Genomic DNA, 16614 nt, shown 5'->3' with positions numbered 1-16614 from the left:
TTGGACAAATTACTTAACTTCCCTAAACCTCAACCCATTAAAAACAAGAACTACCTGGAAAACTACCGGAATATGTAAGATAATGATATAAAATACCCAGTAAAGGATGTGGCACACAGTAAACATTCAATAAATACAAGATATTATTAACATTAATTAGTTAATAATACTAATTTTAAAATATCCAAGTTTATTTTTACTTCACGAGAAAGACTGTCCACTAAGTATCATAAAACAATAAAAATGAGTATCTATACTTTACAAAGGGCTTTTGCAAACTAAATACAAATAACAAGGCTCAGTACAGAACCAAAACATACTATATGTTATAAAGACATTAGTAGAGGCACCTGGGTGGCTCAGAGGGTTAAGCGTCTGACTTCGGCTAAGGTCATGATCTCATCATTCATGAGTTCCAGTCCCTCATCCGGGGTCTGTGCTGACAGCTCAGAGCCTGGAGCTGCTTCAGATTCTGTGTCTCCCTCTTTCTGCCCCTCCCCCGCTCACACTCTTTCTCTGTCTCTCAGAAATGAATAAACATTAAAACAAATTTTAAAAAAAGAAAAAGACATTAGTTAGGTCAGGCTTTGCTGTCAAATAAGTGACATAAAAACTATCAGTTTCGGCTTTTTTTATTTCAAAATAGCAAATACGGAATAAGAGATCTTTAACAATTGATAGCACTTAATATGTGCCAGATACAACAATGAAGTATTATTAGTATCCCTACTTTACAGGTGAAAAGAGAGGCAATGGTCACCCAGGCATTAAGTAGCAGGGTCTGGATTTCAACCCAGGCAAACTGGCTCCATAATCCAGTTTTATATTGTTGGCAACGTGTGTGAGTGGGTTATTAACCTTAAGTCATGTTAAATGACATAAAGGTAATTCCATTCGAAAATTGTGAACATCCACTATTTAACTAGCAGGTGACTAAAAAATTGTCAGAAACCCAGACACCTTGAGTCATAGGTTTTTAAATCTGCAATTGAAAATCACATACAATCAAATATACTCATTAATCCACCGGGAATAATTAATTTCACACTGGAGAATGATGTACTAAAGTTCACTCAAATCCAAATCATATTTTCTCCAGCTTTGGAAATTATGTTAAATAGGGTTTTGTGCATTTAATGGCTATACTATACCAATATTCTTAAATGGCTAGCATATCCACCCAAGGAGATAACCCCACTGTTGAGATAATCATGGGAAAAGCAGATTAACATCTCCAAAGCATATATAAAGAGTGACTGTCACAAGGAATTACCCACAGTACACAGACATATGTACACACACACACACACACACACACTCCTGTCTCTCTCTCAAAAAAAAGTACCATATCTTGTTCATTTTTGTATTCTCAGATGTAATGGCACCTACTAGATTCTCAATAAATGATGTTGAAGCATAGATGTTGAGACAACCTGTGTGATATAGCAAGGACTTCAAGTTGAAGAGATTTGAAATTTTGAGTCCAATTTTCCACTTAACCAGATGTGCAACTGTGCCATCTGTGATGGCAAACCAAGTAATTATGCCAACTATTTTAACACAGTGCCCATCTATTGGTTCTTGCCCAAAACATTTTTAAGTTATTGTCTGACACTTTGAAATTCCAAGCCTCTGTTCATGCTACTTACTCCCTATTTATATATCCCTTACAATAACTCATATCCAACTTCCAAGAACCATCTCAAATTCCGAATCCTTCATGAAACCTTCCCTTATAAATTAAAAACACATTGTTCACTGAAGCACCTGGGTGGCTCAGCATATTAAGCGTCTGACTCTTGGTTTCAACTCAAGTCATGATCTCACGGTTTGTAAATTCAAGCCCCACGTGGAGGACAGCACAGAGCCTGCTTGGGATTGTCTCTCTCCCTCTCTCTGCCCCTCCTGTACTCACTCTCTCTCTCTCTAAATAAATTAAAAACACACACACACACACACTGTTCACTGATTATTGACTCCTTATAATGTATTTTCAGTATCACATATTTTGTCACATGACTATACAATTTCCTAACTGCTACCCAAGTAAGAATTTTCGTTTCTATGAACACAAGAGAATGTGATTTTCCAGAGTTCAAAGGAAACATATTGCTAAGCATATAGTGCATACTTTCATTAAAAATGTATTTAATCGGGACACCTGGGTGACTAAGTGTCAGACTTTTGATTTTGGTTCAGATCATCATCTCATGGTTCATAAGTTCAAGCCCTGGGTTGGGCTCCACGCTGAGGAAATGCAGCCTGCTTGGGATTCTCTCTCTGCCCCTCCCCAACTTGCGCTCACTCTTTCAACCTAAATAAACTTAAAAAAAAACTTAATTAAATTGACCTGTAATTTTTTTTTAAAAAGGAAAAATATATCCCCAATGAATTAATTGCAATTTTTGTATGTCTATTTTACAGGATAGAAATGCATGTGTTTCATTTCTTTTTTAATATTTATTCATTTTTAGGAGAGAGAGAGAAAGAGAATAAGGAGGGGAGGGACAGAGATCAAGGAAGACACAGAATCCAAAGCAGGCTCCAGGCTCCAAGCCGTCAGCACAGAGCCCGATGCAGGGCTAGAACCCACAAACCGTGAGATCATGACCTGAGCTGAAGTCAGATGCTTAACCGACTGAGCCACCCAAGTGCCCCTGTTTGTTTCTATTTTAAAGAATACAACCATGGTCTATGGCTTCTTTTGGGGGAGAGGGGGGGTTGGAACTGATTTCTATTTTTTGTTTATTTGCCTTTATTTTTTGTTTAGCTCCATGGGGATAATAAAAGTCAGAGAGGATCTCAGGTAATTTTCTATACCTGAAAAAATCCAACTATCTAGATTTTCTGAAATTGCTCTAGACTTGTGGTCAATGCGGAAGAATTTATTACCATTCTCTAACAAATAGAAGAATGGATAATGACTCTCTTTAGGGTTGAGAAACAAGTTTCTATCCAGAGTCTGACCTACTTCAATAAATCCAGCTGACACTGGCTATGAAATTAGTACTTAAGTTTTTAAAACTGCTAAAGTGCCCTTAAAGCAACCCAGAAGGACAACCCAACTGTACCTATGGGAGCTTCACCTGGGAAGGACAAAAAGGATTCCTTCCACAGTGATTAATTCTACAAATTCATTTACAGGAGAATCAGAATTACATAAAGAAAACACACTAATACGTATCCACAGAGTTTCAGTTTTGTCTTGTTCTCAGGGAAATGGGCTTAAACACCACTTAAATGTTCATTTTATAAATTATTGAACTATTCAGAATTATGTTATAATTTTAAAAGTAGTTTCTTTGATAACAATACATTCTAACTGCCTTTACATTTAAATTTTAAACATTCTAAGAGAAAAGAATTTGGCTAAAATTTTCCAGAACAAAATCCTCTTTTGATACGTTCTTGGTGAGTAACAAGAAACATTATATATAGCAATGGGGAAGTTGAGAGAAGCTAACCAGTTAAATAGAGCACGCTCATACTTTAACAATGATTGATATGTTGGGGGAAAAAAAAGAAAAAAAAAAGATTCTCAATGGCCTATTCCTCCTAAACAACCAATACAACTTAGGGGAAAAGGGGTATTAGAATAAAATAACTTTCCTTCGTTCAAGTGTTGCTATTTGCTCAAAAAACATCAGTAACAGTTGGACCAAGTACAGAGGAACTGTGAATCTCTACAAGAAATAAGAAACACACTAACATCAGAATTTGTTTCCTCCCCAGGCTCCTGGCTGGTTTAGTCAGTGACGCATGCAACACTTGATCTCAGGATCATAAGTTCTAGTCCCACAATGGGTGAAGAGTACTAAAACATAAACTTTAAACAAAAATAAATAAATAAAAAGAATTTGTTTCCTCCCCAAAGCTTGTTTAAAAGTAACAAGGCAAGATTTATTCAATATTTTGGGGTGCCTGGCTGGCTCAGTCAGTAGAGCATGCAACACTTGATTTCAAGGTAAATTCAAGCCCCACGTTGGGTACAGAGATTACATAAAAATAAAATCTTTTTTAAAAAATCTTTACTCATTACTTCTAGGTCTGTAAAAACTAACTACATAAGCAGCACTCAAGTAAGGAGTATAATGTAAACATGTAAGTACACATTCTAGAAAAATTTAAATTACAATACACATAAGTAGTTTGGCTATACAATATATGCATTTCCAAAGGAGAAACAATGGACTAATACTAAGCAAGCTAACCTGAGCTTCCTTACTTGAGTGCTTCCTAATTACAATCTTAAAAGAAGATAAATGAAATGCAAACGAGAATAAGCATGTTAAAAAGAAATTATGATAACAAAAAAAGTATTCTAATTGAGAGAAAAAAATCTTAGCAGAATCACAGATGTCATACTTAATTCTTTAATTCTCCCAGCCTCCTATGACATAAAAGTTCTTCACACATGAGTGCTAAAAATGTTATATTCTTTATGATGGGGTTAATAACTCAAAATCACAATTTTTCTTAGTGCTTAGCATTTTATTCTTCTCATCTAAAAAATGACAGAAACATACAACCACCTAAGAAAGAGCCTACAAATATTCTACTACTGTACAATAACAATACTTTTCCTATACAGTAATCCAAAAGTAATTTTATTATGCTGACTTTCTTATGGGCCTATTTAAGAGTGAAGTTTAGGGGCACCTGGGTGGCTCAGTCAGTTAAGTGTCCAACTCTTGACCTCAGCTCAGGTCTTGATCTCAGGGCTGTGAGTTCGAACACCACACTGGGCTCCACTATGAGAGTGGAGCCTACTTAAAAATTTAATTAATTGGGGCGCCTGGGTGGCTCAGTCGGTTAAGCATCCGACTTCGGCTCAGGTCATGATCTCGTGGTCCGTGAGTTCGAGCCCCGCGTCGGGCTCTGTGCTGACAGCTCAGAGCCTGGAGCCTGTTTCAGATTCTGTCTCCCTCTCTCTCTGACCCTCCCCCGTTCATGCTCTGTCTCTCCCTGTCTCAAAAATAAATAAACATTAAAAAAATTTAATTACTTAATTAAAGCAAAGTTTAAAATAAGCAGGAGTCCTGGTGTTTTTATTTATTTATTTATTTTTGAGAGAGACAGAGACAGCATGAGTAGAGGAGGGGCAGAGAGAGAGAGGGAGAGGGGGGGGGGGGAATTGAGGGGGAGGGGGGAGGGGGAGGGGGAGGGGGAGAGGGAGAGGGAGAGGGAGAGGGAGAGGGAGAGGGAGAGGGAGAGGGAGAGGGAGAGGGAGGGGGGGAGAGGGAGAGAGAGAGAGAGAGAGAGAGAGAGAGAGAGAGGGAATCCCAAGCAGGCTCCTCATTGCCAGCACAGAGCCTGAGGCAGGGCTTGAACTCACAAAACCATGAGATAATGACCTGAGCCGAAACAGAGTCAGATGCTTAACCGACTGAGCCACCCTGGTGCCCCAAGAGTCCTGTTTTTCAGATAAGGGGAGTAACTGAGTAAGGTCAGAGTTTAGGAGAGAAATGTTACAATAAATAATGTATGTAAGTCACAAAGATAGAAAAGTATTATATATGCTTGATGTCCTCTATTCAATTCCCATTAAGCATCTGATTATATATGCCAGTAATACTGAAATAGTGTGATTTCTTAAATTATTCTACTCTATACCCTTAGTTTTTTCAACTTTACCTCAACAAGAAAAGTTCAAAGAAAATAATATATCTGTCAAAATCAGAAGACTAAAGGAAAATTATAATTAGGATTACAAACTAAATAATGATCAGGAATAAAATAGTGCTGAAGGAAGAAAAGGAGATGACCGTCCCATGTGCCAGTTATGGGCTGAAAGCAAAGGTAACATAAACTATATATTTTACATAACAACTTTTAACTGGGCTTTTCCTCTGACCTCCTTACCCCATTCTAGCTCCCTTCTTCCATTCACAAACTTCCTAAAATCCATTATGTCCACTTGGTAACTACCATTTAGCCCTCAATTTATTATAGTCTGACAATAAGAAGGCTCACATTGGCCTCCTAGAGATCTTTTGTCTATTTTTAATTTTCACCCTACTTGACATGTCTAGAACTTGACACTGAAGGCCAGTCTGTCCCCCTCTCTCTGTCCCTCCCCTGCTCACTCTCTAGCTCTCTCTCAAAATAAATAAACATTAAAAAAAATTTAATTTTAGACTTTCTTAAGTTAAATATGTATGTGAAAATCTCCACACCACACCTTGAAAGAACAAAATAAAAGTACAACTTGCAAACTAGCAAGAGAAAGTGGAATTAAGGAGGGGAACTGGTTAGTCAAGTCTAAATCACAGGGATTTAGAGGTGAAGGGTAAAAGGGTAGAAAAAGATATACTGAAAAAAAAAGGAAAGAAAAAGATATACTGAGCAAAAAAAGTGGGATCTCATTTTCATAGTTCTGGGGAATGGGGCAGGACATCTTTGGGAGGTCGTTTTCGAAATTCTGCCTTCTGCAAAATGAAAGAGCAAAGCCCACAATAGCTAAGACCATCCTGAAGTGGAACTATCAGGTGGGAGAATTTGACTCATAATATATCAAGATGTACTGTAAAATTATAGTAATAAGACACTGCGGTACTGGACCAATTTATCAGAATGAAGAGTCAGAAACAGACCCATGCATATATAAAAACCTGAGATAGAGCTGGTAATGCAGATTAGTGGGGAAGAATACACTTCTCAATAAATGGGTTAAAACAACTAATTATCCATGTGAAAAAGAATTAAAAATAAATCCCTAGATGACATGTTATACACAAAATTCAATTTTCAGGAGATAAGGACTTAAATAGAAAAGACAAATCTTAAAACTTTTAGAAGAAAATTTTAGGAAAATACCTTTGTCACTGGAGTAGGGAAGGGTTTATTAAAGATACAAAAAGCACAAATCATAAAGGAAAAAGATTAATTCCATTATTTTATCCTGTTCATCAAGACACCTTAAGATGTGAAAAGATAATCCATAAACTTGGAAAAGATATTTACAAGTTATACAAAAGTTAGCTTCCAGAATATAGAATTCATGAGAAAAAACAAAACAAAAAAATACAGATTATGTTAGAAAAAAGAATCTAATAGAAATGTACAAATGGCACAGCAACTATCCCAGAAAAGGAAATATAAATGGCCAGTAAACATGAAAATATGCTCAATCTTTTAGTAATGAAGGAAATTCAAATTAAAACCACAACAAAATATCATTTCACACATGCTGGACTGACAAAAATTCAAAACTTGTGACGTATATAGGGTAATAGGGACCCTCCCACTAGGGAACTGCCTCAATACTAAAAAAGCTTAGAAAGCATGACCAAGATAAAATTTGCTCTAGGAACTGGCACAAATGTTTTCTGGTTCATCTCTTACACTTTATTTGCAAAATCTCAGGTTGAGTGTTAAGCTTACAGAGAAACTGAACGAAATAGGACCTGCCTATTTTGGTTCTAACCAAGAAAAAAGGATTCCTCTTCTGCCTAGTAAATCCTTCCCTCGCTTTCAGAACAAACTTAATGTTTGTTATCCTTAACGTTATACTCTAAGCCTTTCTTGTCTGAATTACAAGTCTCCTGTGTTCCCAGTCTACCTCGTTTATTTTAACGTAGAACGTATTTTCAAGTCCACCCTGCCCACTTGACTGCGAACTTCTCTAGGGAAGTGATAGGGTGATTCAGGGACCCAATTACAATGTGGGTTACGGGGGGTTCCCCCACACATCCAACAAGCAATTCTCAGACACCAACTCCATGTCCTACAATTCAACTGAATTCTGACACTATCTACAGAGACAGCATCAGATTCCACAGGTTATGGGTTCAGTACTGTAAGCCTGCCCCCTCCCTCCACGTCTGATGCCAGTCACCAGCCCAGATTCTGACACACTAGCTATAGACTGGAGGTTCCAACGAGCCCCTCCAACTCTGGATGCCAATCACAAGTCTAGGCTATTACTTGAGCTTCTGACAGACTGGCTATATATATCAGATGCTCCCACAACCTCCTCCTTTGGTCCAATTAATTTGCTAGAGCATCTCTCAGAACTCAGAGAAACATTTAGTTACTAGATTACCAGTTTATTATAAACGGATATAACTCAAAACAGCAGATGGAAGAGATGCATAGAGCAAGGTGTGGGCAAAGGTGCTGAGCTTCCGTTCCCCCTGAATCTCCATGTGCTCATCAACCTGGAAGCTCTCCAAACGCCATCCTCCTTTTGGGTTATGAAAGCTTTATTATTGGTGACTGATTCAAGCCCCTCTCCCCTCCCTGGAAATCAGAGGGTGGGACTGAAAGTTCTAACCCTCTAATCATAAGATTTGGTTTTCCTGGAAACCAGCCTCCATCCTTAGGTGGGTCCAAAAGTCAACATTACTATAAGAAAAGACAATTTTTCACTTTCACTTAGAAAATTCCAAGGGATTTTTAGGGGCTCTGTGCCAGAAGGACAAAGACCAAACATATATTTTTTTTTATAAATCACAGTATCATAGGAAGATACTATTTATTATTCTTGTCACCCTAAAAGTCAGACCTAAAGACTTGATCACCAGTAAGACATATTTTTGCTGCACAGCAGACAATAAACATTCTGGGGTTAAATGATCTAATGTAAGGATCAAACAAGATAATAGTTGTGAACCATCAATATGCTGATTATATTCCTACACTATTAAAAAAGAAAATACATTTCATGCATAGTATCTCAAGTAATCCCCACAATCTTGTTAAAAGACATATTAATATTCCCACTTTATAGTAGAGGTACCTTTGTAAGAGGTTCATGGAGATTAAGTAACTTCCCCAAGATCAGGCACTAACGGGTGAGGGTGGAAGATCTAAGATTTGAACCCAAGTCTACTGCTGCATCCAAGTGATTTTACTTCAATATTCCTCAAATTCATTTATGCATCTTTTTAACTGGCTTGCTTCAGGACTTCTTTCTCAGAAGCCACAGAGCAGTGTCATATATTGATTTTGGAATAAAATACAACTATATTTGAATCCCCACTGTCATTTATCAGTTGTCACATTTTCCATTTGTAAATTACAGGTACTACTACTTACCTTCAGTGGTTGTGGTAAGCACAACAAAATACTCAGTGTCTAGCATATGGTAAATACTTAAAAAATAGTAGCTCATACTTCTATTATTATGATTGTGTCATTTGTCTCTTTACCTCCAACCTGCTTCCTACAATCCTTTTTCATTACAATGAAAGCTATTTCTCTAAAATACAAGTAATTTGCCAACCTAATTGCATAGCTTAATCTCGAGCCACTCCCTCCCCATCCTTTTTGTTCCTTCTTCTGATGCTACTCCAATACTGACTACTTAAAACCATGCTCTCATTCTACCATGTTTTTGTACATGTTCCCCATGTCATTTGCCTAGCAAATTCCAAGTCATCTTTCAAACCTTCAACTCAAACGTCTTCTCTGAAAAGTCTTCACTAATGCACCGTCATCATGCACTTCTGTTACCTTTGTACCTCACAAATACTTCTAGTCATAATTAACACATGGTACCATGACTGCTTACCTACTAAAATACGGACCCCCTTCAGTACTGGATATTCACCTTGTATTTCTAGCATCTAGCACAGTGCCTGGAACATGAGCAGTGCTAAATAAATACTCACAGGGTTAAGTCAAATCTTATTCCCTATCCAGGACCACACACCAGCAATTCTCCTCCCTCTCTTTCTCTCACATCATTCCCAATCTTATTCTCCACTGATCTCTTCCCTTCAGTCTAGCAACATGGCTTCTCTACCCTAAACAAAAAAAGCCTCCTTTGATTCCACTCCCACCCTGAGGTGCTTAGCTCAGTTCTCTCTTCGATGCCTAATATGTAATCATTTCTCAACTTGTCGTCTTCCTCATTAGAATACATTTTTGTTTTCTCATGTCACAAAGCCTAGGCTTCTATTAAGCTCTTATACATATTCTTTATATTAGAATTTAATGTTTAAATGTATTTTCTTGACCATACCAATAAAGCCTCAAATTCTTCTCTGTCCCAATCAGGTAACTATAAACTATTACGAAACAAAGATGAAGATGAAGAAGAAACTAGTCAAGGAATATTTACCCATCTTTTAAACAGTAAAAATGTGTTACCTGAATAAGAATTAAGAGAAACTGTCCACCGTACTGTTAGTCCTATTAAGACCACAATTGTCATCAAGTGACATTTCTCCATAATTTTTCTTCAAATCTAGGGAGGGGAAAAAACAGGACCAGTGCCAGAATACTTTTAACATGCAGTCAGTAGCACTTCTTTTCTTCATCAGAGAAATGTTATCAATTCCCTGGAATTAGGAGTTTGAGAGAATTTTAAGTGATGCTTCCTTTCCAGTTAAATATTGATCTTTATGTCTATGAAGTAGCCTAGAAGAAAAAAAGAGACAGAGAGAGAGAGAGAGAGAGAGAGACCAAGATTTAGCTGAGCATAGTCTAACAAAAAATCCATTAAACCAAGTAGAAACACACAGAATTGGAGGTGGGGGCAAGGAGGAAAGTAGGTAGTTTTAAAGTTCCTTATTTCCTAGTCTTCTAGTTGGGAAATACACCTCAAAAGGTAGCTCTCCCTGTTAAATGGGACTTAATAAATCTAAAGATATGGTAAGGATCTGTTCTTATGAGGGAATATTTCTGAGTGAAGAAAAACAAGAGAGTAGAAGAGTCAATTCCATCCAAAGCATGTTTATCTACAGGTAAAAATAAGACTACAAAAGTAAATTTAGGGATGTTTTATTTTTGGTACAGAGAGAGAGAGAAATTTTATCTTTCTACTTAGTTTGAGAAAATGTTCCACTAAAGTAATTCATGTAGTTTGATTTTTACTTCTTTTCTTCCAAACTATACATTCACTAACCACACCATTTTTCTACCTTAAAGAATGAACCTTTACAAGAATAAATAATAACCCCAACTCTTAAAAGAAAATACAAAAGCAGTAAAATGCAATTAACCATTTCCATGGGTTTTTTTTTTTTCCCCTTCAGTTTTCTCCTTGGGTTGGATGGTTTAAAAGTAAAAAAAGCTTTGAAAAAATCATGGGCCATTTTAACCACAGGATATACTTTAAATATAACCAGAAAAATACAGTAAGTCAACTGAAAAAACTAGGGGAAAATTGGCACATTCCACCCACTGGGGGGAAAAAAATTAAGAATGTAATAAAACACTAGTTTTATTTACTTTTTTATTAAGTTTTTTATTTTAATTCCAGGGGAGTTAATATACAGTGTTATATCAGTTTCAGATATGCAACATAGTGACAAAAGTTATTCTCTTATTTAAATATAGCAAAGTCAACTCTAGAACTAATGAAGTCTAGCTCAATCAGGAGGAATGACTCAAAGCGGTAAATAAGGCTATGGAAATATATTATTCAAATTTGGATTATATAAATTTCCTTTCTCTTTCCTCCCTCCTACTGTATTCATTTTTAATTGTTTTACTGTTCACTAGAACTTCTATCACAGAAACAAAGCAAGCAGAAAAATTAAAATTCAATCACTTTCCAATGTTGACTCTGGATTTCACACAAGTTACAGGCCATTACAAACTATTCAAAAAATTTTTAAGTTTATTTATTTATTTTGAGAGGTAGGAGAGAGGCAGAGAGGGAAAGAGAGAATCCTAAGCAGGCACTGCACTGTCAGCTGAGAGCGCACCGTGGGGCTTGAACCCATGAACCATGAGATCACGACCCAAGCCAAAACCAAGAAACGGATGCTTAATTGACTGAGCCACCCAGATGCCCCCAAATTCTTTTTTAGACCAACACAAAAAGCCCTTTTTATCAATATGCTGCACTATATATTCCAGAACTGCAATACAACAATTTACTTTACCAAGATATCATGTTTAAAATTGATTTTACAAATGTTAGTTCCTCAATTTAAAACTACAGCTTAACTGGGGTGCCTGGGTGGCTCAGTTGGGTAAGCATCCCACTCTTGATTTTGGCTCAGGTCATGATCTCATGGTTTGTGAGTTCCGAATCCCGTATCAGGCTCCATGCAGACAGCACGAGCCTGCTTGGAATTCTCTCTCTCCCTCTCTTTGCACTGCGCTCACCCCCTCACTCATATTCTATCTCTCTGGCTCACTCTCTCTCTCAAAAATAAATAAGTAAACTTAAAAATTGGGGCACCTGGGTGGCTCAGTCAGTTAAGCATCTGACTTCGGCTCAGGTCATGATCTCAGTTTGTGAGTTCAAGCCCCGCATCAGGCTCTGTGCTGCAGGCTCAGAGTCTGGAGCCTGCTTAGGATTCTGTGTCTTCCTCTCTCTCTGCTCCTCTCCCGCTCACCCTCTGTCTCTCTCTCTCTCAAAAAAATACATAAACATTTTTAAAAAATAAAAAATAAATATAGCTTAACTAATACTGCATCTAGGAAATTTAAATCACTAGTATGATCAAGTTAAGTCAATTATCCACAATTCCAGAAAATCCTATGTAAGAACTTCCCCAGGAACCTTAAGTAACAAAAAATAAGACTGCCAATAACACTAAATAATCTTAATGAACTTAAAAAGAATATAATGCTTAACTAATATGATGCTCATCAAGTCTGCCAAGAGCAGAGTGGTGGAAGGGATAACTGATGGATGAAAGAATCACATCCAAGAAAATGTGAACATTATGATGGACTAACTCTAACTCCAAAGATCATGACAGGAATAAATTCAAATAAATTCAAAGCCCTGAACTTAAATGTGAAAAAACAAACGTACAAAAATCAACTGCTTGAGTACTAAAAGGGAGACAACAAGTAACAGGTTATAACTGTCAGTTTTGTAGGGACCCAGAATCAGTGTTACAGGTATTTTGATTTCAAAGTAAAAAATTCAAAAACAAATAAAAATAAAAAATAAAAGTAAAAAATTTAACTAGTTTAGATTTACTTACTGTTTTTAGTAATCTCTACACCCGATGTGAGGCTCGAATTCACAACCCTGAAATCAAGAGTCACGTGCTCTTCCAACTGAGCCAGGCAGCCAGGCAGCCCATAAGTAGTTTAAGTAAAAATAAATAAATAAATAAAGTGTGTGTGTGTGTGTGTGTGTGTGTGTGTGTGTGTGTGTGTGTTAGGAAAGCTTTTCTAAAGATTAAAGCTGTTCAAAAATGAAATGATTTGCTTCTTAAAAAGGGAGTTCCTCTTTAACAGGTTCTAACAGAAGCTGAACAACTACTTGAAAGAATATTTTTAGAGTGTAGAATAGATGACTAATTTCTAAAGTGTATACTAAATCGATTTTGGAAACATATTATGTGTCTGAGTTAATATAAATCCTGACAATACAAAAGATCTGGTCTCCCAACATGTTAATGTTTCCCCTAATTCCCAACAGTTACCCAGTTTTGTGGGGTTTCTTTGATGAATAAAATGGACAGGACTTCCGATCCTTCACAAATGGCTCATGCTAAAACTAAAGGGCATCAAAAACATCTTTTCCGCACATCTTTTTACACTTAGAACAAAATGCAAATACTCCAGACGTAAGACCCTCTATCATCTGACCCCTGCCTGCCTCTCAGATTTCATCTCCTCCCACTTTCCTACAAGGTCTTCCCTCTCTTCCTAAAACCTGTCAGTTTCATTTATTACCCTCTGTTCCTCTCCTCTGCGTGGAATGCTTTTACCCAGCTCACTGGCTAACCTTTTGTCATTCATATTGTGTCTCAAGTCATCCCCTGGGAAAGCTCATCCTTGACCACCTTACTAAAGTTTCCACCTCTTACTGTTTGTACAATTACCTTCTTTAATTTTCTTCTTAATTCTTTTCACTATCAGAAATTGTATTCTTAACACAACATAGAATAATCTCACAAACATAATGGGTAAAAAAAGCTAGATCTTAGGGACACCAGGCTGGCTCAGCTGGTGGAGTTTGTGACTCTTGATCTCGGAATTGTGAGTTCAAGCCCACACTTGGTGTATAGATTACTTAAAAATAAAATCTTAAAAAAAAAAAAAAAAAGCTCCATACTAAAGAGTACATATAATATGGTTCCATTTATGAAAGGCTCATAACAAAACTAATCTATGGTATTAGAAATCATTAAAGAGGTTACCTTTACGGAGAAAAGAGAGGATGGTGATTGGGAGAGGTCTTCCAGGGAGGTCTTCTCAGAAGAAGCTGTGAACGTTCTGCTTCTTGATTCGAGTGGTGGCTAAAAGATGCATTTTCTTTACCATAATCAGCAAGTTACAACTTACGATTGGTGTAGAGTATTTTATGGTACATATGTTACATTCCAGTAAAAAAAAAAAAAACATAAGAGGAAATTACATTTATTTGACAACCAGAACATAAGCTCCCTGCAAGCAAAGATCTTCTTTTCTTAGCTGTTGGCTCTGTTCCCTGCACTTAGAACAATGTTGGCAAAAAGCAAGTACTCATAAAACATTTGCTGAATGGAGATCTTCCTGTGTATGAAGAGGGGAGGTACCATTTTTACTGAGTCCTGTGTGCCTAAAAACATTATGACACTTTTAACGGATCTCTTCTCCTTTACAGTAAAAAGGGCTCTGCAAAGCAAAGTACAGTTAACTGTTTAACCCATCCACACGCCAAGAAGTTTTCACGCAGGTGGCAGAGAAGTGTCCGTCCTACTTTCCTCAGAGTACATTACGACGAAAAATAAAAACAAGCAAAAACCTCAGTCGTTCACACCCCAGGGCCGAATTTGTTCCTTTTTTCTGAAAGGTCCTTCCCCCAAGGTGGACACAACACCTAGGGTGTGAGCCTATCCCAGAAGAGCACGTCTGGCGAAAGGGACCATCCTAACGTTTCTCCTCCCTTTCTCCAGCGGTCCAGACCCTCAAGACCGCAGGAACAAGGGCGCCGAGGCCGCTGCAGTCAAGGGGTCCCACCACCATCCCCACGTCCAGTCACCCGACTTCCAAGCGAGCCTGCAGGCTGAGGTAGGGAGGCCTCGCCAGCCTCCCCTCTGAGTGGGGCTGGACCGGGAGCCAGGCTGGGGATCCGGGCTGCCAGCAGCCGACCGGATCGCAGCGCTTCGCGAGTCCCCCGCCCCGCCCCACATTGACCCACCAGCCCAGACACCCTAGGGTCCCGGCCTCTTACCCCGCAGCCCGTAGAACCTTAGGATTCGCGCCCGCAGCTATCCCAAGGAGGCGCCTGCGCGCTCGCACCCGCGGCAGAGCGCCTCTCCGGTCTTCCGCCTCCGCGAACGCGCGCGCCGGGCGCGGGGGCGAGCCCGTCGAGCGTGAGGGGAGGGGCGGGGAAAAGGCGCGGAGAGGAGGTGGCCGGTTTAGGAGGCGGAGCACCGGCTGGCGGAACCTGAGAGGCCTCCCGGCCCCGGGTTAGGCTTAGGGCAGGTGGAAAGCCCCTTGCTCTTCTTTCCCGGGCTGGTGGCCAAGGCCCGAGCGGCTGCTTAGTCCACAGATTCCTGTCAGGGGCGCGTCCTGGCTCCCTCCACAGAGTGAAGAGCCCTTGGCTAGTCCTCACCACCGGGCAGTGGGTCTTTCTCTGTGCCTGTGCCCTCAAGGAGTCAGAAAGCCAACCTGCTTCACTTTCAAGCTACATGCCCCTGATGAAGAATGTATTAAGCTGGTAGGTTACTCCGTGTAAGAAACATTAAACGTCTATCCATTTTCTAGAGCCTGTGGGCTATACAAAGAAACAGCGCTGCCCTCAGGTAGTCACTACACCTTCCCCATCAGGTAGCTTGGATCACTTATCCCCAAACTTGCCCAAAATAACTACATTCCCTCCTCTGTTCAGAGAATGCACTCATTCCTCACTGCTGAATCCTGCCATTCTATATAAGCCATAAGTAACAGCAAATACTTAACTACGGCTTTCTATTCAGTGGGTCTGCACAGCTCTCTGGATCTACTTTCTTCACCTGTGAAATGAGTCAGAGGGTCTAGGTAAACTTCCAACTCTAAAACTTTATTCAATATTTAAAAGACTGTCAATACTAGAAACATGGAGAAATGTGGCCAAGTCCCTGCCCTCAAGAGACTTCTCATTGGCAAGACATTTTTATGCATAAAAGGATAGAAAGCAATAGAAGGGAGCACACGCTAAATGTCAGATTATTGGGGCGTCTGGGTGGCTCTGTCGGTTAAGCGTCCGACTTCCGCTCAGGTCACGATCTCGTGGTCCGTGGGTTCGAGCCCCGCTTCAGGCTCTGGGCTGATGGCTCAGAGCCTGGAGCCTGCTTCCGATTCTGTGTCTCCCTCTCTCTCTGCCCCTCCCCCGTTCATGCTCTGTCTCTCTCTCTCCCAAAAATAAATAAAAAAATAAATAAAATAAATGTCAGATTATTAATATATGCATTAAGTACTATAGGAGTTCAGAGAAGAGGATTCACTGTAAATTACAAACTGTCAAGAAATGCTTTCCCTGGACAGTCAGCTGAGCTTTGAAGGAAAGCCTGGAGGATAGGAGTAGGACTCCAGGCAAAGGAAATGGTTCAAGCCAAAGTTGTAGCAGCTGAAAAGTGCAGAACATTTCCTCTAGTTTAGATGGTGGGTGATGAAGCTGGAAAGGGAAAACTGTGGAGAGCCTTGAATACCAGGCTGTGGTGTTTGGAATTTATTCAATGATCAGTAAGGGGCCATTCAATGACTTTTAGCAGGGAGTCAAGTGTA

At 39.0% G+C, this 16614-nt stretch overlaps 1 protein-coding gene across 5 annotated transcripts in view; it reads right to left on the bottom strand.

The window, feature by feature from the left end:
* Positions 1–15204, bottom strand: part of ALG6 (ALG6 alpha-1,3-glucosyltransferase) — a 61213-nt gene extending 46009 nt beyond the window's left edge. The window contains exons 1-3 of one of the 5 annotated variants that reach the window (XM_015078851.3): positions 15080–15198; positions 14064–14162; positions 10096–10365 (exon numbers count right to left, since the gene is read on the bottom strand). In XM_015078851.3, coding sequence (XP_014934337.1) covers positions 10096–10177 — 82 coding nt within the window. In that variant the 5' untranslated portion in view covers positions 10178–10365; positions 14064–14162; positions 15080–15198. The other 4 variants (XM_015078849.3, XM_015078852.3, XM_053214183.1 and 1 more) reach the window with 4 other exon arrangements.
* Positions 15205–16614: the final 1410 nt, after the last annotated feature.

This window comes from Acinonyx jubatus, chromosome C1 (genome assembly GCF_027475565.1).
Source record: "Acinonyx jubatus isolate Ajub_Pintada_27869175 chromosome C1, VMU_Ajub_asm_v1.0, whole genome shotgun sequence".
NCBI lineage: Eukaryota > Metazoa > Chordata > Mammalia > Carnivora > Felidae > Acinonyx > Acinonyx jubatus.
The sequence above is the reverse complement of the archived record's forward strand: the minus strand, read 5'-3'. Positions and strand labels throughout refer to the sequence as shown.